The sequence below is a fragment of the Monodelphis domestica genome, chromosome 1 (genome assembly GCF_027887165.1).
Source record: "Monodelphis domestica isolate mMonDom1 chromosome 1, mMonDom1.pri, whole genome shotgun sequence".
Classification (NCBI taxonomy): Eukaryota; Metazoa; Chordata; class Mammalia; order Didelphimorphia; family Didelphidae; genus Monodelphis; species Monodelphis domestica.
In genome coordinates this window covers 587,197,837-587,221,421 of record NC_077227.1, presented here as the reverse complement: position 1 = coordinate 587,221,421, position 23,585 = coordinate 587,197,837, and the positions used below count along the sequence as shown (strand labels likewise).

The 23,585-nt window shown below is 36.2% G+C and overlaps 2 protein-coding genes across 3 annotated transcripts in view; one reads left to right on the top strand and one right to left on the bottom strand.

The window, feature by feature from the left end:
- The first annotated feature begins 1,710 nt into the window (after window positions 1–1,710).
- DKK4 (dickkopf WNT signaling pathway inhibitor 4) lies at window positions 1,711–6,377 on the top strand. The gene is made up of 4 exons (XM_001373079.5): window positions 1,711–1,982; window positions 2,677–2,830; window positions 3,629–3,778; window positions 5,110–6,377. The coding sequence occupies exons 1-4, from the start codon at window positions 1,872–1,874 to the stop codon at window positions 5,358–5,360; spliced, it is 666 nt and encodes a 221-aa protein (XP_001373116.2). The 5' UTR covers window positions 1,711–1,871; the 3' UTR covers window positions 5,361–6,377.
- A 34-nt stretch (window positions 6,378–6,411) lies between these two features.
- Window positions 6,412–23,585, bottom strand: part of POLB (DNA polymerase beta) — a 31,852-nt gene continuing 14,678 nt past the window's right edge. Inside the window, exons 8-14 of one of the 2 annotated variants that reach the window (XM_001373067.4) lie at window positions 20,837–20,891; window positions 20,664–20,736; window positions 19,296–19,366; window positions 18,037–18,123; window positions 9,795–9,859; window positions 8,813–8,952; window positions 6,412–6,674 (exon numbers count right to left, since the gene is read on the bottom strand). In XM_001373067.4, coding sequence (XP_001373104.1) covers window positions 6,580–6,674; window positions 8,813–8,952; window positions 9,795–9,859; window positions 18,037–18,123; window positions 19,296–19,366; window positions 20,664–20,736; window positions 20,837–20,891 — 586 coding nt within the window. In that variant the 3' untranslated portion in view covers window positions 6,412–6,579. The remainder of the gene's footprint in view (window positions 6,675–8,812; window positions 8,953–9,794; window positions 9,860–18,036; window positions 18,124–19,295; window positions 19,367–20,663; window positions 20,737–20,836; window positions 20,892–23,585) is intronic. The other variant, XM_007476397.3, reaches the window with a different exon arrangement.

Sequence of the window (23,585 nt, the reverse complement as noted above, 5' to 3'; positions counted from 1 at the left end):
CTCCCCTTTCCCCCCATTCAGATAACATTGACATTTTAAAGCTACTTTTTACACTCTGCTTGGTACCATGTTTATTTCCATACATCTCATTTCCCGTTTAGCGTTAACTCTTTGACCAAAGGGACCCTTGTGATTTTATCTTTAAAGCTACATCTTTGCTATCTTATCCAAGTGCATTTTCTTCAATTCGAGGGGAAAACTAGCAAAAATGGCTACCATTACACTTTGTAAGCAGTAAATAATCCAGCAAGGCTATGGAAGGGGAGAAAGAATCATACAGTAGAGACCTGGATCTGGTGTAATCTGTGTAACCCATTTTATATTGGTTACCATCTGTGGCTGGTTTCAAAATGGAGAGAGTTAAATACATTCCAATGACAATAATACACATATAACCCAGTGGGACTACTTGTTGGCTTCAGGAGGGGGAAGGAAAGAAGCAGGGGGAGAATCGTAAATCATGTAACCATGGAAAAATAGTCTAAATGAAAAAGGAGGGAAATGAAAAAAAAAGATAAATCCCAATGGATTGGCATATTATGATAGCATTCTGGAAACTTGATAAGCAGTAAATGAAAATGTAATCATGGCTGAAGTCAGTTCGAAACACTTCACATATGAAATCCTGGAATGAATTTAAACTGAAAAACGATGACAATGAAGAGGGAAAGGCGCAATTACTTTGACCTCTCTTGAGACTCCAATTTTAAAGTACTTAAGATATGTCCAGCTACCTGACTTCTCAACTGTGCTGACTGAAAAACAATTGGATAGGAAGGAGCTGGAGCTGGAGCTGGAGTGAAGCAATTTCTAATTAAGAAGCTTGGAAATGGGTCAAGATATTTCTGAAATCAGCCAGCACAAGGAGTCTGCTTCCATTTAATTCAAAAGAATGTATATAAATTACATCACGTATAAAATAAGCCAATGGCCTTCTGCTAGTTCTTTCAAAAGCAGTATGTAACTCAGTAAAAAATGGGCTTTTTGTTAACATCTATAACATCAAAAAGAGATTTTTTTTTACAGATCTCATCTTTTTCCGAATTAATTAACCTTAACTTCAAACAATTTTGTTTCATTTTAAGGTATGTTGTATCTTCTTTCCAAACTGATATTTAGTTGGAACAGGTGTTATTTTGGCAGCTGCTTTTAAGCTGGTGGGATTTTTACATCTGGATCCCAGAGCTAATCAGAAAGTGTTTTCTACCTTTTTCACTATCTGAGGCAGTTTAAAGGTTCTCAGTATATTTTGTAACTCATTAATTTTTGGCATCCTCTCTTGCATAGAGGCCAATATGAATCATTCTTTCTTTGAGCACAATTAGCTGTGAAAACAGATCTTAGACTTTCTTTCTTTTCTTTTTTTTTGCAAAGGATTATTGAAGGTAGGAAATGCAGGTGATTATCAGAGTTTGCCTTTGATACAGACATCCTGCTCCTCTCCGAGCCCTTTGAACTCACTTTGATATGCAATAATTAGGAGGGATTCAGCCCCAGGAGAAGAGGCTGCTGCTGCCCGACCTCCTCTCTCACTCTATTGAGTCCTTGTTTTGAACTATTGATCAAACAGATTTGAAGGGATTTGTTGAAGCCTGTGTGGGCTGAAGAGGAAGGAAATGTGTGTGTGTGTGTGGGGGGGGGGGATGAGAGAAATGGGCACATCTGGCTATAAATACTTCCGGAAGGAGCCTACTGGTCAGGTTTCATTCATCACATTTCACACACCGTACTTAGCCTTGAAATTGTCTTCTAGTGCAGAAAAAACTGTGCAAGGCTTAGCTTTATATTCTTAAGTCTTAGCAAACTGATACCAGTTTGCAGGAGCCCCCGTGCAGAGAAGCAGCAAAGCCTGGGATCTGGACACCTGAAGAATGGTGGTAGTTTTCTTGCTGGGACTAAGCTACTTGTGCTCTCCCCTGGGAGCCTTGGTTCTGGATTCTAACATCATCAAGAGTTCTGCCGAAGTACAAGACCCTCGGAAGGTAAAGCTTGGTGGGTGCTGGGGTCAAACGCTTAGGCTCAGCCTTGCCGGTGGAGTCGCAGGTTTTAGAGCCTCCCATCTGGGAGGGGGCGCTGGCCTAGGCCATGGGAATCCTGTAATCTATGTGGCCTCAGCTGTGGCATCGATTTGTCGGTTACACACCATGAGATTTGTCTTTTTCCCTACACAAAGGGAGGCTAATGTTCTGGGCCCTGGACAATGAGATGCTGAGACGTGTATTGGGGCTCTCGGAACACAGGGCACTCTAGAAAAGCTATTTTAATACAACTTCATTTTGTTCCTTGCATCCTTTACTATATGGGAAAGCCCTGCTGCAAAGTCAAAGCACTAAATTTGTAGGAAGGTTCACAGAGAGCAAATGGCAGTTCCAGGAATGGTGTGAAGACAAATACGACAACTGCATGACATTCTGGGATCTTAAGAAGCCAATGGCCTCTTGGATGAAGGTGGCACATAGTATAGCATAAACGCTTGTTGGAGGGAATTTTAAAGTGCAGCCACATACATTTTATCCTGGCTTTGCTTCTCTATAGCTCAGGTACCTGAGGAAAAATGAGGAAGGCGGATTAGATAACCTCTAAGGTTTCCTCTACTCGAAGTCCTTTGAGATATTTAAAATACTGATTTTCTTAGTCTGTATTTTGTATCTGATGGAAGTAGTTTTGACTCCACAGGGTTCTTCACAGTGCTTGAATGACAGAGACTGTGGCACCAAAAAATTCTGCCTCAGATCCAGAGATGAAAAGCCAGTCTGTGCAATGTGCCGGGGGTTGCGGAGACGATGCCATCGTAATGGCATGTGTTGCCCAGGGACTCTCTGTGTCAATGGTAAGCAGGCACGAATCCATGCAAAGGCAGTGCATTCAATTGTATATATAGCCTTTAGACACTGTACACGGACCGTGTATAAAAGAACACTATAAGGGCTCCTCTAAAAAGTTTAGGTTTCTTGTAGTTTTCACTTTTAATTTATGCTTTCTTAACTCAAACATTGCTTAATGAGTTATTCTTAGTTGTATCACTGTTGACAATTTGTCATTTAAGGTAATGATCTGAAATTTAATGTTATATCTTAAAATTAGTTCGTGTACTTCATACACTCCTCTTCAGGACAAGATGGACTTGAATTGTCTAGGACATACATATACAAAACAATCTTCCACCAGTCATCCTCTGTGTCTCATCATCGTGCAGAAGTGGCCCTTGCGGGTTATGCCAGTGGACCACAAATAGAACCTTTACCAACCTGGAGTGGATTAAAGTGTAGACTGTCTAGATGTGTGTAGGAATTTAATAAGCATTTCGTAAAATAACTACCACGTCGTGGGGATACAGAGATAAAACAAACAGCCCTGGGTCTCTTGCATTGTACCAGGACAATACAAAATATGTAACAAACTGTCAGGCAATCAATTTTTTGGCCAAAGCAGTTCAATGCTATTGGAGTCATGTTCGGCATCACTGGAGGGCATATGAACAATGATGAAATCATGGGTTTTTTGAGGTACTGAAACATTACAATGGGCATATAGAAGTAGAAAACACAGGTGCTGCTAAAACATAATATGATGTGCTCATGTGCCTGCCTCCAAAATCTATAACTAGTCTTGAATGACTGTCCCTCAGATGTCTGTACACTCGTTGAAGAGACGACCCCAATCCTGGAGAGGAATGATGACCAGGAAGGCCTGGATTCTAAGGGGACAACTCAGCATCCAATTCAAGAAAGCAAGCTCAAAAAGAAGCCCAACACTAATAAACCTCAAGGCAGTAAAGGTAAGGGGAACACCATCACACAGTATTTAGTAAAACAATTTTCTTTTTTTTTCCTCTAGGCTTCTGGGATTAAGGAACTAGTTGAAATAAAACCTGCCTTCTTCAATAGACTATATACAGTAACTTTTTTTTTTCTGTATTCTCTCTAATCTAGTCTTGCAGCAGGCTCGACCTTATGGGATATAGTGGGTAAAGAACAAATCTGGGCTAAAGGGGTAGGAGCCATGAAATTCAAAAGCAGAAATCAGCGCAGTACAACATGAATACACGAATCCCAAATTACTCCTTGACAAGAGAACCCACCTGTTGATATCTCCTGATCCTTAGACTGCATTAGTAAAAGAATTGTACTCTTTATTTGTAGAAAACCAAACCTTAACCAAATTAAGCGAATTTTTCGGTTTCATTTTCTTTTAGTTTATAACATCTATTATTAGAAGCTCCTAAACTGTCCCACAGAATTGTGAGATAACGCCATTAGAATGTTTTTCCCTCTAAAATGGTACACATAAAAATCACATGTACTAAAACTACTTTCATGTAATTTTTAGGTATGAAAGCTTAATGCTGGTCCAGCCCCCAATCCCATGGGAACTTGAAAGCATCATAGATTTGGAGAGGTGGAAGGGACTTTAGTAGCCTAGTCTAATCCAAAATATACACTTAAAGCAGTCATGTTAAAATTGTGGCTTGAAAAACTTGCAAAGGCAATCAGATTAAAATGTAATTGGGAAATAATTGGGGAATGAATAATAAAAAAGATAACATTGGTCTTTTTTTGAGTCAGAATATAGCCTGCAGGGAGCTGTTTCTATTTGCTTTTTGACATTACTGCCTTAAAGATGTTTCTTAGTGAAAGTTTTTTAGTAATCTATAAAACTTAAAAAAAATGTTTTGACTCAGACCAAATACTGCAAAATATAGTTCTTCAAAAATTTTGCAAAAAGGGGGCAGCTGAGTGGCTCAGTGGATTGAGAGTCAGGCCCAGATGGGAGGTCCTGGGTTCAGATCTGGCCTCAGATACTTTCTAGCTGTGTGACCCTGGGCAAGTCACTTAACCCCCATTGCATTGGTTCTAAGAAGGTAAGGGCTTAATTAAAAAAAATGCAAAAACACCTAACAGAATGCTAAGCTATGTAATTCATTAAGCCATTTAAGTTATAATGCCCTGAATAAAAAGGCAGCTTAATCATTCTAGACCTGACAGGTAGCACTGCAGTCCCTCCGTCCTTTACAACTTTAGCACTCTCCATTTTTCATTCCTGGCTTTCTAGGCCTTCCATTGACATGGGTGTGGTACTATTAAAAATCTATCTTGATTTTTCCTACAGGGCAAGAAGGAGAAAGTTGTCTACGAACTTTTGACTGCAATCCTGGACTTTGCTGTGCTCGTCATTTTTGGACAAAAATTTGCAAGCCAGTCCTCCTGGAGGGGCAAGTTTGTTCTAGACGTGGCCATAAAGATGGTACTCAAGCTCCAGAAATTTTCCAGCGCTGTGACTGTGGTCCTGGACTGTTTTGCCGAAGTCAAAGTACTGGGTCTCGACAACACTCTCGTTTAAGAGTCTGCCAGAAAATCTAGTCTCCAAATACTTCAGAATAATCTTGTGGAAACACAAAAAAACTGATTCCTAAAGCCTTTAATATAGACATTTCTTGTAATAGGATCACGCACCATTTGAAGTAATTTAAAGCTAGACTAACTGTGATACTTTGGAATAACTACTGTAAACCATGGTGGAAAAGGAGCAGATTCTTTGCCTATCTATGTTCTTCAATGTATATGAAAACTGAGGTCCCTGAAAACAAAGAAAATGTAGTTTTAAATTAGTGACTCAATGAATAACAAACCTTTAAGTGGTTTCTCGACAGATACGGAAGAAAAGTGAAGGAGTCCAAAGGCAAGATTATTAATTCCTGCAGACTAACAGTGAAAATAGTTCCTGTATATATTGGTAAACCAAATAACTGCTGTTTTGATACTGATTTCTCATCCGTTAAGGCACAAATGCCATATCATCATGCATAGGTGAAACTATTTGATAGTTTAAATTAAATGCAGTATTAGAAAAAAGGTTTTACTAAGCAGATGACTTATTTTTATGTGTAATGGAACTATAACTCCCAAGGAATTCTAGAACTGGAAATACACATTTCACTTCTAAAAACCTGCCGTTTGTACTTATGATATTTATTCATAACACTTGAATATAAGGCCAAGAAAAAGGGAAGACATAGCTTAATCCTTGTAAAACATAAGCAAATGAACTATTTTTGATTTAGAAACAAACTTATAATTGCTAGTTCCTTTTCAAGGGAAATTGCAGCTGTTTAAGTTATAAGTATTAGTCCCAAATAAAATATTGGATCAATAGAGGAGTGAAATGGATTTATGAAAATCTAATTTCTAGACAAATAAGCCATTTTTTCCCCTGAAGCCTACGCACAACGTATCTGGTGGAAGTACAATTGGGGCCTAGGAAAAAGCACTGAGAAATCCTTTTTAAGTGGGGTAAAAAGTGGCAAATCTGTAGCCTAATTGGGGTTCTTTCTCTCTCTTTATGACATTTGTCTTAAATACTTAATAAATAAAAAATAAACATGAATAAAATGCACATATTTAAATTGACCTATTTGTTAATAAATAAGAATAATACAACTTTATTGTGCTGGACATTTTAATGATTACAAGGCTAAAGAGTGAAGAAGAAGCTATCATTTATAAACAGTAAAGACCCTCACAGAAGTAAAGTTCAAGAAATAAAGATTGCTGTGTGGTGGTTCTTGGTACTGTCAAGACATCACTCGCTTCTGTCCTTGGGTTCTCGGTATTTCCACTGGATATAGTCAAAGATGTCTTTCTCACTGTCCACTGGAAGGGGTTCTCCAGCAACTCCTATAAAATGGGGAGGGAGGAAAAAAGATTTCTAAAGACTAGATCTAGAGTTTTATTCTTATGGCTTCAGAACTATGAGTTGTGAGGGGACCATTCTTCAAAGGAAAAGAAAAGGTGATGCAGCAGAGATAGACATCTCTTCTCTGCCTGGGTTTTTAAGGAATTCTGTTAGGTACATATCCATGCCACAAATGGAACCTTTGGTCTCTTCAGCCATAGTATGGAGACTTTTCAATGGCACTGATTTATCTTCCTATTGGACCTTCATTGTAGCTACTATGAACTTAGACTTAACTTAAATGTTTAGTCACAAAATCCATTTTTATAAATAGCCCTATCTACATGTTTATACATATGCATATATACACATAAAATATTATAAGCTTTTTTCTTTCCAGAAAGAAATGTGGAATTATATAATAAGGCAAATTAACAAAATAGATATGGACAATGGTAAAAAAAAATTAGTTTCTATTAATTTTTTATTTTTATATCACTATAATTTCCAAATACATCCCTCCTCTCCCCAACCATGAAAGCAGTCAATAAAATCAACCTATCAAATATATCTGATAGTATATACAATATTTCATACTCAGAGTCTTCCTCACAAGAGCTGCAATAAGGGGAAGGAAGAGCATTTTCTCAAATAATCTGTTGGACATATCTATTGGATAGGCTTAGGCATTATAATTATAGTTTTAGTTTTCTACCTTTTTCATTTGCACTGTGATTACCATGGATTTTGTTTTCCTGGTTCCACTTACTTTACACTACATCAGGTCATATATATCTTATTGCCATGAACTAATTAATGTCCTTTGAAGGATAGGCAACACCTTCTATTTGGGCTTCCTTGACACTTAATTTGAAGGTTAATTTGGTATGTAAGAGCTGTTCTGTGAATTAGAAAAAAAATCTTTACAGTAATAAAAATGGGCTTCTCTCCTTTTATTACTAATTGTTTGCTGGGTTTTGTTGCCTAGCTGACATCTCAAACTCAAAACAGAATTTATTGTCTTCCCCCAAACCTGCTCCTCCTCCTGTTTCTGTTGGGGGCACCTGTCACTTAGGTTCACAATTTCGAAGACATGTTCAGCTCATCAATTTTATTTATTCCACATATCAATTCAGTTAGTTGCCAAGTAATGAGATGTTAGGATGTTAGCATCCTGAGAGTAGTAGAAACGGTTTTATTTCTTGCATTTTGTATGCCCAGTGCCTGGCACATAAGTATATGCCTGCCGATTTCTCTCTCTCTCATCTGTCTTCTTATCTTCACTTGCACAGCCACAACCTTTGTTGAGTCCCTCCCTTGTTACCTCTTTATCTGAAACTTCAAGAGCCTCTTGTCTTAAGCCACTTAATAATATACAGCGGCCAAATTAATATTCCCAAGACACAGGTCTGACCTCATCACTCCCTTATTTGATCTTCAGGGGCTTTTCTATTGCCTGAAGCCAAAATGTAAAAAGCTCCTCAGCTGGGCTTGAAAGCCCTTCCCACTTAAAGTTCCAGGCTTATTTCACACAGTCTACATTCAAGTCAAACTGGCCCACTTGCTGTTCCCAGCACTCCACATTTCACGCACAGCTTAACCCGGACACCCATGCTATCAATGCACTGTGTCTTCACAACTCTCTCTGAAAATGCTTTCTTTCCTTTAACATTCAGGTAAGGTGCCTGACTTCCTAGTCCCAAGTGCTTTTCTCTTTTTCAGATTTTCTTGTATTCACTTGTGTCCAATTTCTTATTAGAATGTAAGCTCTTGGAGGACTCCTGAAAAACAGGACTAGTTTACTTTTACTGTTTATACCTCTACATCCATTGTGCCTTGCAGATTAGGTTCCTAATAAATGCTTGTTAAGTTGACAGGAAAAAAGTAGTTAACTTGCAAGTGTTAGGTTACCTTAACAGGCATTATGCTTTGATGGGCATGGGAATGTTTCCTGGGACCTGAATATTGAGGACTGCCTCTAAGTCACTGATACAGAGCCTTGCTAAAATGATTTATTTGAGCACATTTATTAGAAAGTTTACTAACAGGTCAAATTTGCTAAGAGTAAAATTTCTCTGTAAATGCCTTTCTTCATTGAAAATGCCCATTTTTCACTGCTGACAGAAGACTAAATACTCACCAGTGACTCCCAAAGGCCGGATCGTATACTCATTGATTGTAAAGCCCATTTCTAGGGCATGGGCCCTCATATTCTTATTGAAAATATCGCTGCCAGTAAAGTAGAGAACACCACAATAATACTGATCCTTGGGAATCAATCTAAAAATACAGAAAAAATGGGCAAAATGTTTTATTTAATGTGGTATAGATGAGAATTTTTAAAGGGATCATTGAAGGAAAAAACAAACACCTGAAAAAAGTTGCTAATGATAAAAACATCATATGTAGGTGGTGCTTTAAGACCTGACAGTGCTCTAATGGCCCTCTGAGGTAGGCAGGTAGGACAGACATGCCTATCATATCTATGTTAGGGCTAAGGAAGCAGAGACTTCCAGAGAGGAAATAACTTGCCCATCATGGCACAGGAAGGATTCAAGGATGGATGGAACTCTAGTCAGTCTATTGATACTAAGGATTCAAAATACTCTGCTTGCCTAGGTGGCCAGATAGTTTGAGGAAAATAGTGCCATGAAACTGCAATTTTGTTGATCTGGACTCAAATATACCCATGCTAGGGCTAAGGAAATTCACTGCAGGATGCCAAGAGGCAATGGGTAAAGCAAGAGTGAAATGGTAACATTCTTGAATGTTTTGCTCCAGTAGGCTACACCTTGAACACATAAATCTTTTAAGGAACTAAGAAAAGAGGTAAGATTTATAACCCATTATAATATATAGCTTCTTTGCAAAGAACAGAATATTTGTTTAATGACCAAAGTCAGAATTTAGAATCAGATTTCTTTAAAGACCTTCTCATATTAAATAACATCTGCAGAAGGAATAGATGACCTCTTGAAAATTGTCATTTTACTAAAAACAAGCCTAGTATGAATGAAGACAAACTCCAGGGTTTGTCTAATTTCTAGAAGGGAATTGGATAAGAAAGGGAAACAAAGATGAAACATTTCTTAAGTAGGTTAAAGACATATTGTGTACAAGACCTGATATCAATTCTTCTGTATGGATATGGATCTTCATCATCCTCACTTGACAGCTGACAAACACCCTAAAAATAAAGCAAAAAAATGTTAAAGAATAGAAAAGAGAATTTCTAAAAACTTAATGTTTACTTTTAATCATATATATATTTAAACCCTTACTTCCCGCCTTAGAATCAAAACTGCTATATTGGTTTCAAGGCAGAAGAGTGAGTGGTAAGGGCTAGGCAATGGGGGTCAAGTGACTTGCCCAGGGTCACACAGCTAGGAAGTGGCTGAGGCTGGATTTGAACCTAGGCCCTCCCGTCTCTAGGCCTGGCTCTCAATCCACTGAGCCACCCAGCTGCCCCCAATCATATATTTTTTAAAAATGCAGATGTTTAAGTCTATACTTTTGAAAGCTCAAGTTTTAAATCAAAACCCTTTGTTTGTCTTATCAGTCTTTTAAATTATTAACTTTTCAATGAGTCCCAACCACTGAAAAATCTCCAGGTGCGTGCCATTACTTCATTAACAAAATATAATTCTCTTAAGTTTATATTTAAGACTTCCCCAAATGTGGTTCCAATCTTTCTTTTTAATCTTTTACATAGTATTCCTCTTTACATATTCTATTCTAGACAATATGGAGTAGGCAGATAGGTAGTTCAAAGGATAGAGCCCCAGGTTTGGAGTCAGGCTGTGTGACTCTGGGCCAGTCACTTAACCTTTGCTTCAATTTTCTCAACTGTAAAATGTAATAATACCTACCTCCAGGAAATATTATAGGCTGCTATTATTATTAATAATCCTTGTTTCTAGATCTTGTCCTGACTTTTCCTGTGACTCTTTATATAGCACTTAAAATTGTGTGAAGTTCTTTCTTTACACATTGAGCCTCACAACTCTTAGTTTTGGGTGCTTTAGGTATTATTAACTCCATTTCACAGATGAGAAAGCTGAGTCATGGAACTATTCATGACTTAAGCCCAAGATCTCCAGACTCCAAGCCTAGAACTCTATCTCTCTGTGCTTTGCACCTCACCAGTCCTCTGGGGCATGTGACTTTCATGTGACTATCCTTCACAAAATTAAAGATTGCTATCATGCTCCCCTAAGACCTTTCCTCCTTAGGCTAAATATTCCTAATTCCTTAAACTAATGTTCATATTTTTAGAAAATAAGGCCCTTTACCAGCCTGGTAAACCTCTGCTGGATATACTCCATTTTATCAAATTTCTTCCCTAAAACATGTCATCCAGAACTGAACATAATACTCCAGATGCTATCTGACCAGGACAGAGAATGGGACTTTCCTTCTTGTTTTTCTCATTCTGGAAAAGAGCCCATTAGTCAAACTATATATTTAACTCTACTCCACAAATTTAAAAATCCATTCCACCCCAAAGAAAACACAAGAGAAGTGATACTGATGTATCACATAGAGTGAAATATTAGTTTCTTTGAAGTAGAAAGTGTAATAATAAGTGGACTTCCAATATTTCAATATGCTAAAACAATATGAATGAGTATATACACAGATTAATGCTGAAAGCATTCATTTCAATTATAATTCCACAAAGGGCTATTCTGGTGATAAATAGTACTATATTTTATTACTTTACATGTATGAGCTCCCAGTGTCTCCCACTAAACAGAAATTTATACAATGAGATGAATTCTATGTCATTTCCAAAAAATTGAGCAGAAGGTAAAAAAAAAAAGAAAGAATAGTGCTTCCCAGACATCTAGTCCTGCTACTAGTTCAACTCTCATAGCCATCATTTAGGGCTCTATGGCACATGTGCTGGAGGGGGCAGCACTCCTCCCTCTCTCCACGCATGCCTTAGGGCATTTCTCTCATCACCCATCCCTTAGCCCAGTAGCTCAATGGGTGTACTTCCTTCCTCCCCTGTCTGGGGTAAGGGGGCAGCTCACATGTGCCAGTTTGGGCACTTGGTCTCTAAAAGCTTTGCCATCACTGATCTAGGGGAAGGGCAAGCGACTCCTACAGCGAAAGGATCAACTGTCCCTACCAAACTGAAAGCAAAGCAGCCTAGCTGAAATAGCAAGGAACTCTTAAGGGAGAGATAGGAGGCAGCTTATGATTTCTCCTGAAATCTAGATGGAGAAAGCCCAGGATTCTGAAACCAAAAAAACCTTGGAAATAGCAGTGATCTCTAGACCACAACAGGCCTGCTTCCAGCTCATGCCCCATAACCATCATTAAGAGGACAAACCTTTGCAGAGAAGGGATCTACCTTCCTTGACACCAATATCAATGGATGACCAACTACTGAGACAGGTAAATCCAAGAGCCCTGGGAGTGCCAGGCTCCTAGTCTTCTGCTCTTGCTTTTACCTTAGCCTACTGAGTTAGCAATTCCCATGAAGATGTGGCCTGGCAATTGCTTCTTCAGGAATTTCAGCCACAAAAAACTACTAAAGAGCCCCCCAAATCCTTGACATCAAGGATTGGGCACTATTAAACGATATAACTGATTGGATTTTATTGGTAGAACTAACATTAAAGATAATGAATTATCATTTGCTTTGCTGTTACATCCTATGGGATCTTTCCATCTTACTTTGAAGCTGAAAAGTGCTATATGTATTGTCTCTGCTATTAGTATGCTAGCCCCTTGAGAAAAATCTTATAAACTTTCTGTTTATATTCCAAGCACTTACAGTACAGTGCTCTGCACATACTAAACACTAATACATGCTTTTTCAATCATTCCTCTATTTTTCATGATTAAAAAAAAAAAAACCCAACCCTAAAACCTCAGGGGTAGAATTTGGTCTAAACTGTTATAATTTATTGAGTCCCAAAAGACTAGATTTTCTTCATTTGGGAGACTGTGGTAAAGATTTTCTTTCTCATATATAAAGGGCCAGTGGCTAGAGATTAATAAAACATTAGGTTAACTTCACAACAAGAAGCTCATCTTCCTGAGGCACTAACAAGTTTCAACTCAACTTCTTTCCTCAACTGGATCAGAAATTATTTCCATTTGGAATTACCATACGGTAATACCTTACGGATATGACTGTTTTTGTTCCTGGAGCAAAGATCTTGCTGTTTGTCAAGTTAGTAAAAGGATTTTATCTAATGGTTTTACTCCTTTCCTCAAGGCTAATTTGATTTCCTGCACTTTGCTGGAGAGCTAGTGTTAAAGAATTTCTGTGTATTATTGTAAATTCCTTGCTGGATAGAATGGATTAGTTCTGTTTGGCATTTCAATTGGATGGATTCATGTAGAGTGTTTGAAATAAAACCTCTTTCATTTCCTCAGGGGATTCTAGGTACCTTCTATTGTCCTTGGAATTCTTGCCACCCTATTATATAGAAATTATTTGATGCCAAGCTCACACTTAATACTACAGTTTAACTGATTCCTATTATAGTTAAAATTAATAGGCATTTAAAAGGAGAAAATCTAATTTTTTTCTTCTAAATGATATGTCTAGAAGGAACAGCTCAATTACTAGGGTGATTAAACAAACAGATCTAGACAAAAAACAAAAAGATCTAGAATTGCCCGCTTTTTTAAAGACTGATTTACTACTGTTAGCAGGACTTAAAAAAACTATATCACATTCTGAAGATAATCCTAACACAACCTAGATGCTCACACCTTAAGAGACATTTAGAAACAATGTTAAGTTACTTTGTTGTAGGAGATCAGAAAAAGTTCAAGATTGCCAGTCTATATGTTAGAGTATTAAGAAGTCAGGGAATGGTCTTTATGATAAGACTTTGATAGTTTAATTCTACCTTTTAAATTTAAATTTATTTAAAGCTAGGTAGTCACTTGTATCTAGGGAATCCTAAATCATCTCTTCTATTGTTTTACCATCTATTCCTACACCTTGGTAGTCATTCTTTCCATTTTACTCCTATGATTTCATTCTCACTTCTTGTTTTTCATTCTTCAGTGTTTTCCTCAGCAGCTTTTCTCTGTTTTACAGTCCATTCTCAAACATTTAATCAGTCAACAAACATTTATTAAGCACATATATGTTCCAAGCACTGTCCTAAGCTAAGGGGGCACAAAGAAAGGCAAAAAATGGTCCTAACCTCAAGGAACTCACATTCTCAAGGAGGAGACAATGGGATGCATAAAAATTTAGAGAGCAGACTGGAGGTAAGTAATCTCAAAGGGTTAAAAGCACTAGAACTAGGGGGTCAGGAAAAGGCCACCTGAAGACTATAGGATTTGAACTAAGTCTTTAAGTAAGCCAAAGAAGTTTCCAGAGACTGAGGGGAGGAGTATAAGTATTCCAGGCATGGGGAAGAGGCAGTGCAAAGGCACTGAGATGGAAGACAGGAGTGCTGTGTACAGGGAACAGCAAGTAGGTCAAAGGAAAGGGATCAAAGAAGGTGTGAGGATGAGTAAAATATAAAACTGGAAAAGAGGAAGGAGCCAAGTTGTTAAAAACTTTAAATGACCTTTGGAAATAACAAGGAGCCACATAGGCAGACCTATATTTTAGGAAAATCACTTATGCTGTATAGATTAGAATGGGGAGAGCCTTAAAAGGTGGGAGATCAATTAGAAATCAACTGCATATAATCATCAAAACAATCTGGTACTAGCTAAGAAATAGAAGGATGGATCAATACAATAGATTAAGGGTAAATTATCTTAGTAATCCAGAGTCTGATAAACTTAAAAGATCCCAGTTTTTGTGATAAGAATTCACTATTTGACAAAATCTGCTTGGAAAACTGGAAAACAGTATAGCAAAAAATTAGTTATAGATCAATAACTCACTCCCTAAACCAATATAAGGTCAAAATGGGTATATAATTTATATATAAAGGGTGATATGAATAAATTAAGGGTACAGAGAAATTTACCTGTCAGATCCATCAAGATCTGAAAAAGGGAAGAATTTATGATAAAAAAAAGAGATAGAGAACATTACAATATGTAGAAGGAATAATTTTGATTAAAAAGGTTTTGTACAAACAAAACCAATGCAACTAAGATTAGAAGGGAAACAAGAAACTGGGCAAAAAATTTTATAACAAATTTCTCTGAGAAAGGTCTCATTTCCAAATATATAAAGAACTAAATAAACATTTTAAGAATACAAGTTATTCACCAATTGACAAATTGTCAAAGGATAGGACTAAGCAGTTTTCAGATGAATAAATCAAAGCTATCAATAATCATATGAAAAATTGTTCTAAATCCTTCTTGATTATAGAGAAATGCAAATTTAAACAACTCTGAGGTACCATTTCACATCTATCAGATTGGCCATTATGTTGGTAAAAGAAAATGATAAATGTTGGAGGAGATGTGGCAAAACTAGGACAATGATGCATTGCTGGAGTTGTGAGTATTCAAATCATTCTGGAGGGCAATTTGGAATCATGCCCAAAAGGCTATAAAAGAATGTATATCCTTTGATCCGGTAATACCACTACTAGGTCTATATCCCAAAGAGATCAAAAAAAGGGAAAGAACCTACTCATACAAAAATATTTATAGCTGCTCTTTTTGTGATGGCAAAGAATTGGAAATTAAAGGGATATCTATCAATCAGGGAATGGCTGAACAAATTGTGGTATATGATGGTGATGGAACACTAGTATGCTGTATATAAGGAATGATGAACAAGATGATTTCAGAAAGAGCTGGAAAGACTTATGTGAACTGATGCAGAGTGAACTAAGGAGAACCAGGAAAACATTGTACACAGTAATAGCAATATTGTGGGATGATCAACTGTGATACTTAGCTACTCACAGCAATACAATGATCCAGGATAATTCTAAGGTACTTATGACAAAGAATGCTATCCATCTCCAGAAAAAGAACTGTGTCGGAGTTGGAATTTGGATCAAAGCATACAATTTTTCACTTATGGGTTTATGTTTTGAGGTTTTGGTTTTATACGATTATTCTCTTACAAAAATGAACAATATGGAAATAAAAAAATAGAAGTCAACTGCAACACTCCAAATTGAGGTGAGGAGAGCATGAACTCTGGTGGTTGCTGAGAGTGGTAAAAAGGGGATATATACAAATGTTGTATAGACAGAAAATGGCAAGATTTGTCAAGAGAGTGGATATATGGAGTGAGTCAGAGTGAGGAGTTGAGGTTAGAGCCTGGATTACTGGAGGATAGTAATGGCCTTCATCATACTTGAAAAGAGATTTGTTTTGAGGAAAAGATAATGAGTTCTGTTTTACACATGTTGAATTTGAGATATCTATGTAATATCCAGATTGAGATGTCCAAAAGGCAGTTGATGATGTGGGAATGGAGTTCAGGAAAGAGCATAGGGCTGAATATATAGATTTGGGAATCATCTGTGTAGAGATAATTGACTCCAGGAACTGACAAAAACACTAAGTCAGATAGTACAGATGAAAAAGAAAAAGATGACTTAGGGGAGAGCTTTGAGAGACCTCTACAGTTAGTAGGTATGACATGGGTAAAGAGCCAGCAAAGGAGGCTGAGGAGAGGTCAGCCAGTCAGATAAAAGAATCAAAAAAGGACCATGACAAAACATGGAGAGTGTATCTAGTGGGAGGATGTGAACAAGAGTGTCAAGAACTACAAAAAGGTCAAAGAGGAGAAGGAGTGAGAAATAGACTTTAGATATGGCAATTATGAGATTGCTGGTATAGTATAATGAAAATGAACACTGGCTTTGGTCCTCTACACAACAGTATCAAACACGGGTCTCTATGAGTTACAGAGACTAATAAGTTAATATATATCTGTGAAAGTCAAGTGCCTCCTATCTTGTGGATCATAAAAGTCTTACAGTTTCCTAATGTTATACCTGATCTGAGTTACTCTATTTAAAAGTAGCATCTTTCCCCTTTTATAACTGTTTCCTTTTGAAAAAATGGTTCTATATGAAGCTCCTTTAAAATGAGATGTAATATATAAATGACTTAACAATTATTATATTATTTAGCCAACTGCAACAGCCCCGGATATAATTTTCTATGCTCTGATCTGTGGTTATGTCATTCAGAGTAGAGTCTGAAAATTTAACTATAATAGCTAAGTAATTGCATAGTGTAGTTAATTCATTATTCATGAGGGGTTTTTACAAAGGTAGGGGTGGTTGTCTGTGTATGATATCCCTAGATGACAAAGTTCTTACTCTATTTATTATGGGGCAAATTAATTTAAGAAAGAAATGGAATTCAGTCTAGAAGTTTTATACTCCTAAATAGAGGCTAGAAGGATATAATTACAAACATTAATGAGCCAAAAGGAAAAGGATTTTCTAAATTTATGAAGAAGCCTTTCCGCTGGTATTTCTGAAGAATTGTTTAATAATCTAGCTTTAATCCATATGCAGTTATTTCTTCTTGCATCTTTATCCCCTAAGCTTCTAGGAAGATGGAGGGATTATGATGACTGATCAGACTTCATTTTATTATTAAAAAACTCCTGTAACAGTGTCCTATTTCCTTCTCTAATCATGCCTCTTTTGTATTCCCTATCTTGTCCCTCATTCATCTTCTTGAATGCCTCCTATTCCTTTTCTCCTCTATATTGCTCTAATAAACTAATAATTTTTAAGATTACTTCTAGTCTTGATGATGGAAATGGTCTGCCAGAAATTTCAAGTTAGCTGTGAATTTTAGGAATGCTGCAATTTCACTAGAATAGGTACTTATGCTGACACAGATATTTAACTCACTATAACTTAGCAGGCAGATGGACTGAGAGCTGTTGCAGTCAAAAAATTAATCACTTTGCAGTCAACTCTGGAAGAACCTTTCTGAACTTGCTAGATTTGTTCTTGGACACAAGACATGCAATTTATTACTGGGTCCATACTGAAAGCTTTTCCAGTTTCACAGAACCTGCCAGAGATTATATATGCTTATCTAGTTTTCAATAACTCAGGGTCACTTTCATATTATGATGAAGTGTAAAAGTAAGCCTTAAACAAATAATTTTAGTAATAAATTTACTTTAATGGTAACAATCTTGTATCTAAGTCATCTTCGTAATTTTTAAAATGGCAGTTGCATTAAGAAGCATTGCTAAATTTCCTTTATTTACTTCAACAATAAAGACCAGTCACAAGAGGGAAATTTCTAGCAAATGTTTAAATCAAGTTTTCCTTAATCTGCTATAAATACCAGTTTTATTTATTGTAATACTTAAATCTCAATGAATTTGGACCTGCAACCAATCTGGCTGGTTACTGGGAAGGTTAATGAGAAGTCTCCAAGGTTTTTTCAATTGTACTACTCAAAAAAAACCCCAAACCTCACCATAAACTTTGTGTCCCCTTTTGACAAAGTATCTGTGATGAAGTGGACTTTCTGTAGTTGTTCAACAACTTGATGCAATAGCTTGGGCTGCAGGACCAAAATTAGTGAAACAAATAAGAAGAAAAGAAAAGGTTATAAGTTAATGAAGAGGAATTTAAAAAATCAATTTTCTGAAGACGTAGGAAAGAACTCATGGTATTATTTTTTTCATTAAGCACTTTTTTCTCCAGCAAAAACTGATATAAGTAAACAAAAAAAAATATATATATATATTTATATATTTAAGAAAAGATAGTAGCTCATTAAAATCATCAAACCAGGAAGCATGCATAATTCATTAATATTTTATTTGAATAAATCATATTAATAAACTAGGTGATATTTAAAGCACACATTTCCTAAAATAAATTTGATATATTTGAACCTCTTCTGAAGGTTAATGGCATTTTTTTGCAGAATCACATAATTCAGAGTTGGAAGGGAATCTATCTCAATGTCACCGTCTACTAAAATACCTCTTTTTAAATTAAAAAAAAAAATTTTAAACCCTTACCTTCTATCTTAGAATCAATACTGTGTACTGGTTCCAAGGCAGAAGAGCAGTAAGGGTCAGGCAATGGGGGTTAAGTGACTTGCCCAGGGTCATGCAGCTAGGAGGTGTCTGAGGTCACATTTGAACCCAAGACCTCTTATCTCTGGGGCTGGCTCTTAATCCATTGAGCAACCTAGCTACTCCCACCTAGATCTTTTTAAAACTGCTGTGTAACTAGATTTTCCCTATATTATGAAGTTGATTTCTTGAATTCAAATATAGAACTTTACATTTATCCCTTGTTCTCACTAAATTCAGACCAATGTTCTAGATTGTTAAGATCATTATGGATCCTGTATTTCAGTGTGTTAGCCAGACCTCTTCCAGACTTATGTCATCTGTATTTTCATTTATATCGATTTTGTTTTAACTGAAAAATCCTCCTTTCTTGAAAAAGTAACTATAATATTTAGTACTAAATCTTGACACATAGTCAATCAGTAATGGAAATACTTTACTAAAACCAATTCCTCTCAAAGTTCAATTGTTCTTTGCATAGCTTGTTAGGGAAAAAGGTATAATAATTACCTTGTCACAGAACAAAAACTCTCAAATGCATATCTTGCTTATTTTTATATGTTTATAACTACTCAAATGTCAACAAACATAAAAATGCAAGTGTACTGCTATGAGAAACTGACTAAACATAATTGATGGACTTAGATACCTGTTTAGCTGACTCAGAAGTGAAACTAGGATGGGTGAGGAGAATATCCATGTCTCCACTTGACTCTGCACCTGTGAATATAAATGCCAATAAATTAAATTCTTAATGCAAAGTTATTAAATCAGATAGACATGGAACCAGGTTGATGATAGGAGGATCCTACTTTTTGTTTAACTTTCTATTTCAATGTTATTCATATTCAGGGCAAATTAAAAGCTCTAAACTGTCTAACTATTCAGATATACTGATGTTGCCAGCAGAATCTGGGATACAATAACTAGTACTAGTTTTTTATACAAACAACTATTATTTCAATGTATTAGAAAATGCATCTATGGTTTAAGCTCAAAATGGAAATTCTTAATTACCTGGGATATTCATGTATTTTGGATAAGTTAATATTAATCAGAAAACCCTTGTTCAAACCTTATGATTGGAAACTTTTCATAAATATATTGGTACACTTTCCTGTCCTGGTAAGTACAGCATTGTGAACATAAGATTTTTTGGTGACTGAGAATCTTCATCCTAAACATCAATGAATGATCTTTGTCCAGTACTGTAAACAAGGAAGAGATTAGATTGAATATGGGCTGATTCTAGGACAGATCCTAGACATTGCTTTTAAAAATAATTTCTTCATATCAGCTTGCTTTCCTGCACTTTGCTTCTTCTCCCAAAAATACTGAATTCACTCCATGCCCACCAAATTTAAAACCATTGAGAATTCTAGTCAATGGGTGCTCACAGTATTTCATTTTAAAGTTCATAACTCCACAGAATAAGAGAATGAAGGCAGAATTCTTTCCTGGATAATGACAAGCAAATAATTCTGTTAAATGGGCTCCTGACCAGATGCCTAACTAGAAATGGTAACACCCTTCATATATTCATATTCCCTCCCAACTGGGTACCAGGGAAAGAAATAAAGATCTCTTTTTCCCAATGTTAATATTTCTAGCCCCTTCTCTTAACTGTTGAATCTAAGTTTTAACTCTAAGAGAAGGAAGGCATGGTATTATTCTTCTGACTTATCCTACAGTAGGTTCTTATTGCAGTTGCCCAAAGCATTTCTGACTACCTAACTTCTGCTTCTTAGGTAAAAGTGGCTGAATGTGGTCAGATCAGTTTCCTAAGATTATTTTCAGAGATTCAGAGAAAGCTACTACAATATCATCCTACAACAAAAACAAGTTAAGTGTTCCTCGATTCTAACCAATACAGATTCTAACCAACTAGAAACAACTATACATTTTTTTCAAGCCAATACTACAGGGTTCTAATGACTTTGCAGGGATTCACAATATTAGCCCCAATAGGGAAATCCAATTATCCTTATATAACATCACAGGACTGGGAATCACTCACCTCGTCGGAAACTTCCACAGACTGTGGCAATATATTTTGGATCAACTTTTTTAACTTCATTCAATACAATGTCCTAAACAAGAAGGAAAAAAGGCAATCAAAATTCTAAAAATTCCTTGCTTTACTTTAGTCATTTTCCCCTTAACACCAAACACAATAAAGGAATCTCTTACTTGCATTTGCAACATCTCCTCCCTGGGAATTCTCTTCTCAAAATCATCAAAATATCTACAAGAAAAAAAAGAATTAAAAACAGTGAACTGCAATTGTGTTTAAAATTAAACACTTAAAGTAAATGGCCTCCCATTAAAACTTTTCAGAAATCTAATCTTGCAAAATTAAGCTTCATTCATTATGTAATAGCAATTTATTTCTTAAAATCAACTCCTAAAGACGGAGTCAAATCCTGAAGAGCTGTAAGAATTCTGAAAACTTTATCTACACTTGATAAGTAAATTATGTTCAGACTTTTTAAGAATGAGAGAAATAAATGAATTCAAGTCAGTGAGTTTTGTTTACAAATTAGACTGCTCTCTGCTGGTAATACAGAGTTATAGCTATTTTCCTGAAGCTGTATACATTTTCCTCTCTATCTGTATTCATTTGTTATGGCAATTGGCTTTACAAAGGCATCAGTGAATTAATATGCTCCCTCAAAACAACCAGGTTCTATAGGATATTTTGATTGTTGGATAAAAAGCTTGGAAAGCAATGAACAAACAACAGTGATCTCTTTCTGGAAGAAAACCTAGGAAGATACATGAATATGTATCTAAAATTATGGATATATTTAGATATAGGAATGAAAGAATATTCTAAAATCGAGTATTATACAGTCAGAAGTAATACAGTAGAAAATACCCCTTTTCCATGAAGGGGAAAATGCTACTTTCTAAAAAACAGTTCCTTCTGAGGGGCTTATGATAAAGAATGATATCCATCTCCAGAGAAAGAACCACTGGAGTTGAAATGTAGATCAAAGCAAATGAATTTTCACTTTAGTTTATTTGGGCTTTTATTTTGGGGCTTTTGGCTTTATATGAGTATTCTCTTATAAAAATGAACAATATGGAGATATGTTTTGTGTATTACCCACATCAAATTGCTTATCAGTTCCAGGAAGCGAGAGGGAAGGAGACAATTTGGGACCATATAACTTCAGAAAACTTATGGAAAATTACTAAATGCTATTGGTAAAAGAAAGCATCCTTACCAAAAAAAAAAAACCCCAGGTCCTACTTTTTATACCAAGTATAAACATAAAATTAAGCCTTTCTAAAATTATATAGAACCAATAAAAATTTAATTACTAATGCTTATAAAAACAGTTAATATTTATATAGTGATTTAAGTTTTTTATTTTCTTTACAACAATCTTGTGATGTAGATAGTATAAGAATTACTTTTCCCATTTTACAGATGAAGAAAGGTTCAGATGGTGAAATAACTTGCTCAAGGTCACATAGACTCAAATCCATAATCAGACCATTCTTTAGAAGATCTGATTTAGCTATTTCCTGATCAGTAACAATGAAGATACTTGGAATAACAGAATCAGGTCTTGGAAACTACATTCTCCACCCTACTCAGTTTAACAAGATTTTGAAGGTCTGCATCAAACTCAAGATTTAATTATCTGAGGAGATGGCCTTCAACAGACATATGCAAAAAAAGGACAGACCTCTGGGCTGTCCTAAGTCAAGCTAAGTCCTCATTGGTACAGATGAGATGCAGAAAAGTGATGTAAAAAATGTCCATACAAGGCATGTCACTTCCTGCCTCTTCCTCTTTCCCTGGAGAGGCGACTCTAGCTGGCAACGTGCTAGGCATTCTGACATCTTGGGAGTGGTGGCAGTTATTGTCTGGGTTTTGGTGGTGAGTTTTGTTCTTGACCTGATTCAGGTTCAGGCATCTCAGCTGAGCCCCTTTTTGGAGTTCAGGTTGATTCCTTCCTCTTTCACACTCCAAACCCTTACTTTCTAAATCTTTTAATCTTCCCTCCCAGTACCAGCCAGGCAGGGGGAGAATCCTTCACCCTTTCCTTCTCCATTCTTCTTAATCTTCTCTACTATAACAATTAAATCACCATAAAATTTGGCAGCTGACTTGGGTATTTTATTATTTGGTTTTTTATTAGGATTTTTTATAAATAAAATCCTTGGCAACCTAAATTAATTATACATTCAGTCTCAGCCATAATTTTTTTTACATGACTCAAATACCAGTTCCCTTTCTAGATCACCCTATTTCTCGTACAGTGTGATAATATAGTTGTAATTAATTCAAATCACAAAACACTTATTAAGTGCCTGCTATATACAAGGTATATAGATAGACTGCTTGAATAAATGCATGGAGACAAGAGACATAAATATTAAGTTCATGGTAAAAACAGCTTGGAACTGGACTTGAAATATAGAATTGGTGAAGGAGAGTAATACGGAAAAAGTCTGGAAAAGTGGGTTGGCCTAGACTGTGGGATGGCTTGCAGTCAGGCTAAGAACTTTATATTTTACTCTAGATAACTATGACTTGGGAAAATTATTCTGGTAAATGTACAGAGTTCAGACTAGAGAAGAGGGAACTTGGAAGCAGAATTCAATTAAAAAGGCTATCAGAAGAGTTCAGATGAGAGGTGATGATATCCTGAACGAGGGTGGTGACTGAATAAGTGATGTGGAGGAGATAAATATAACAGATGTTCCAAATGAACATTGGAAGGACTTGGGAACTAACTTAGCATTGGTTAGGGAGAAAACTAAAAGACAGTACTGTCAAAGAAGCCAAGAGAGGAAAAATCATCTAAGAGAACAGGATAGTCAAGTGTCAAAAGATGCAAAAAGCCCAAGAAGATATGGACTAAGATTCAGTCATTGGATTTAGGAGAAGATAATCTTCCAAGACAACGATTGAAAGAGCACT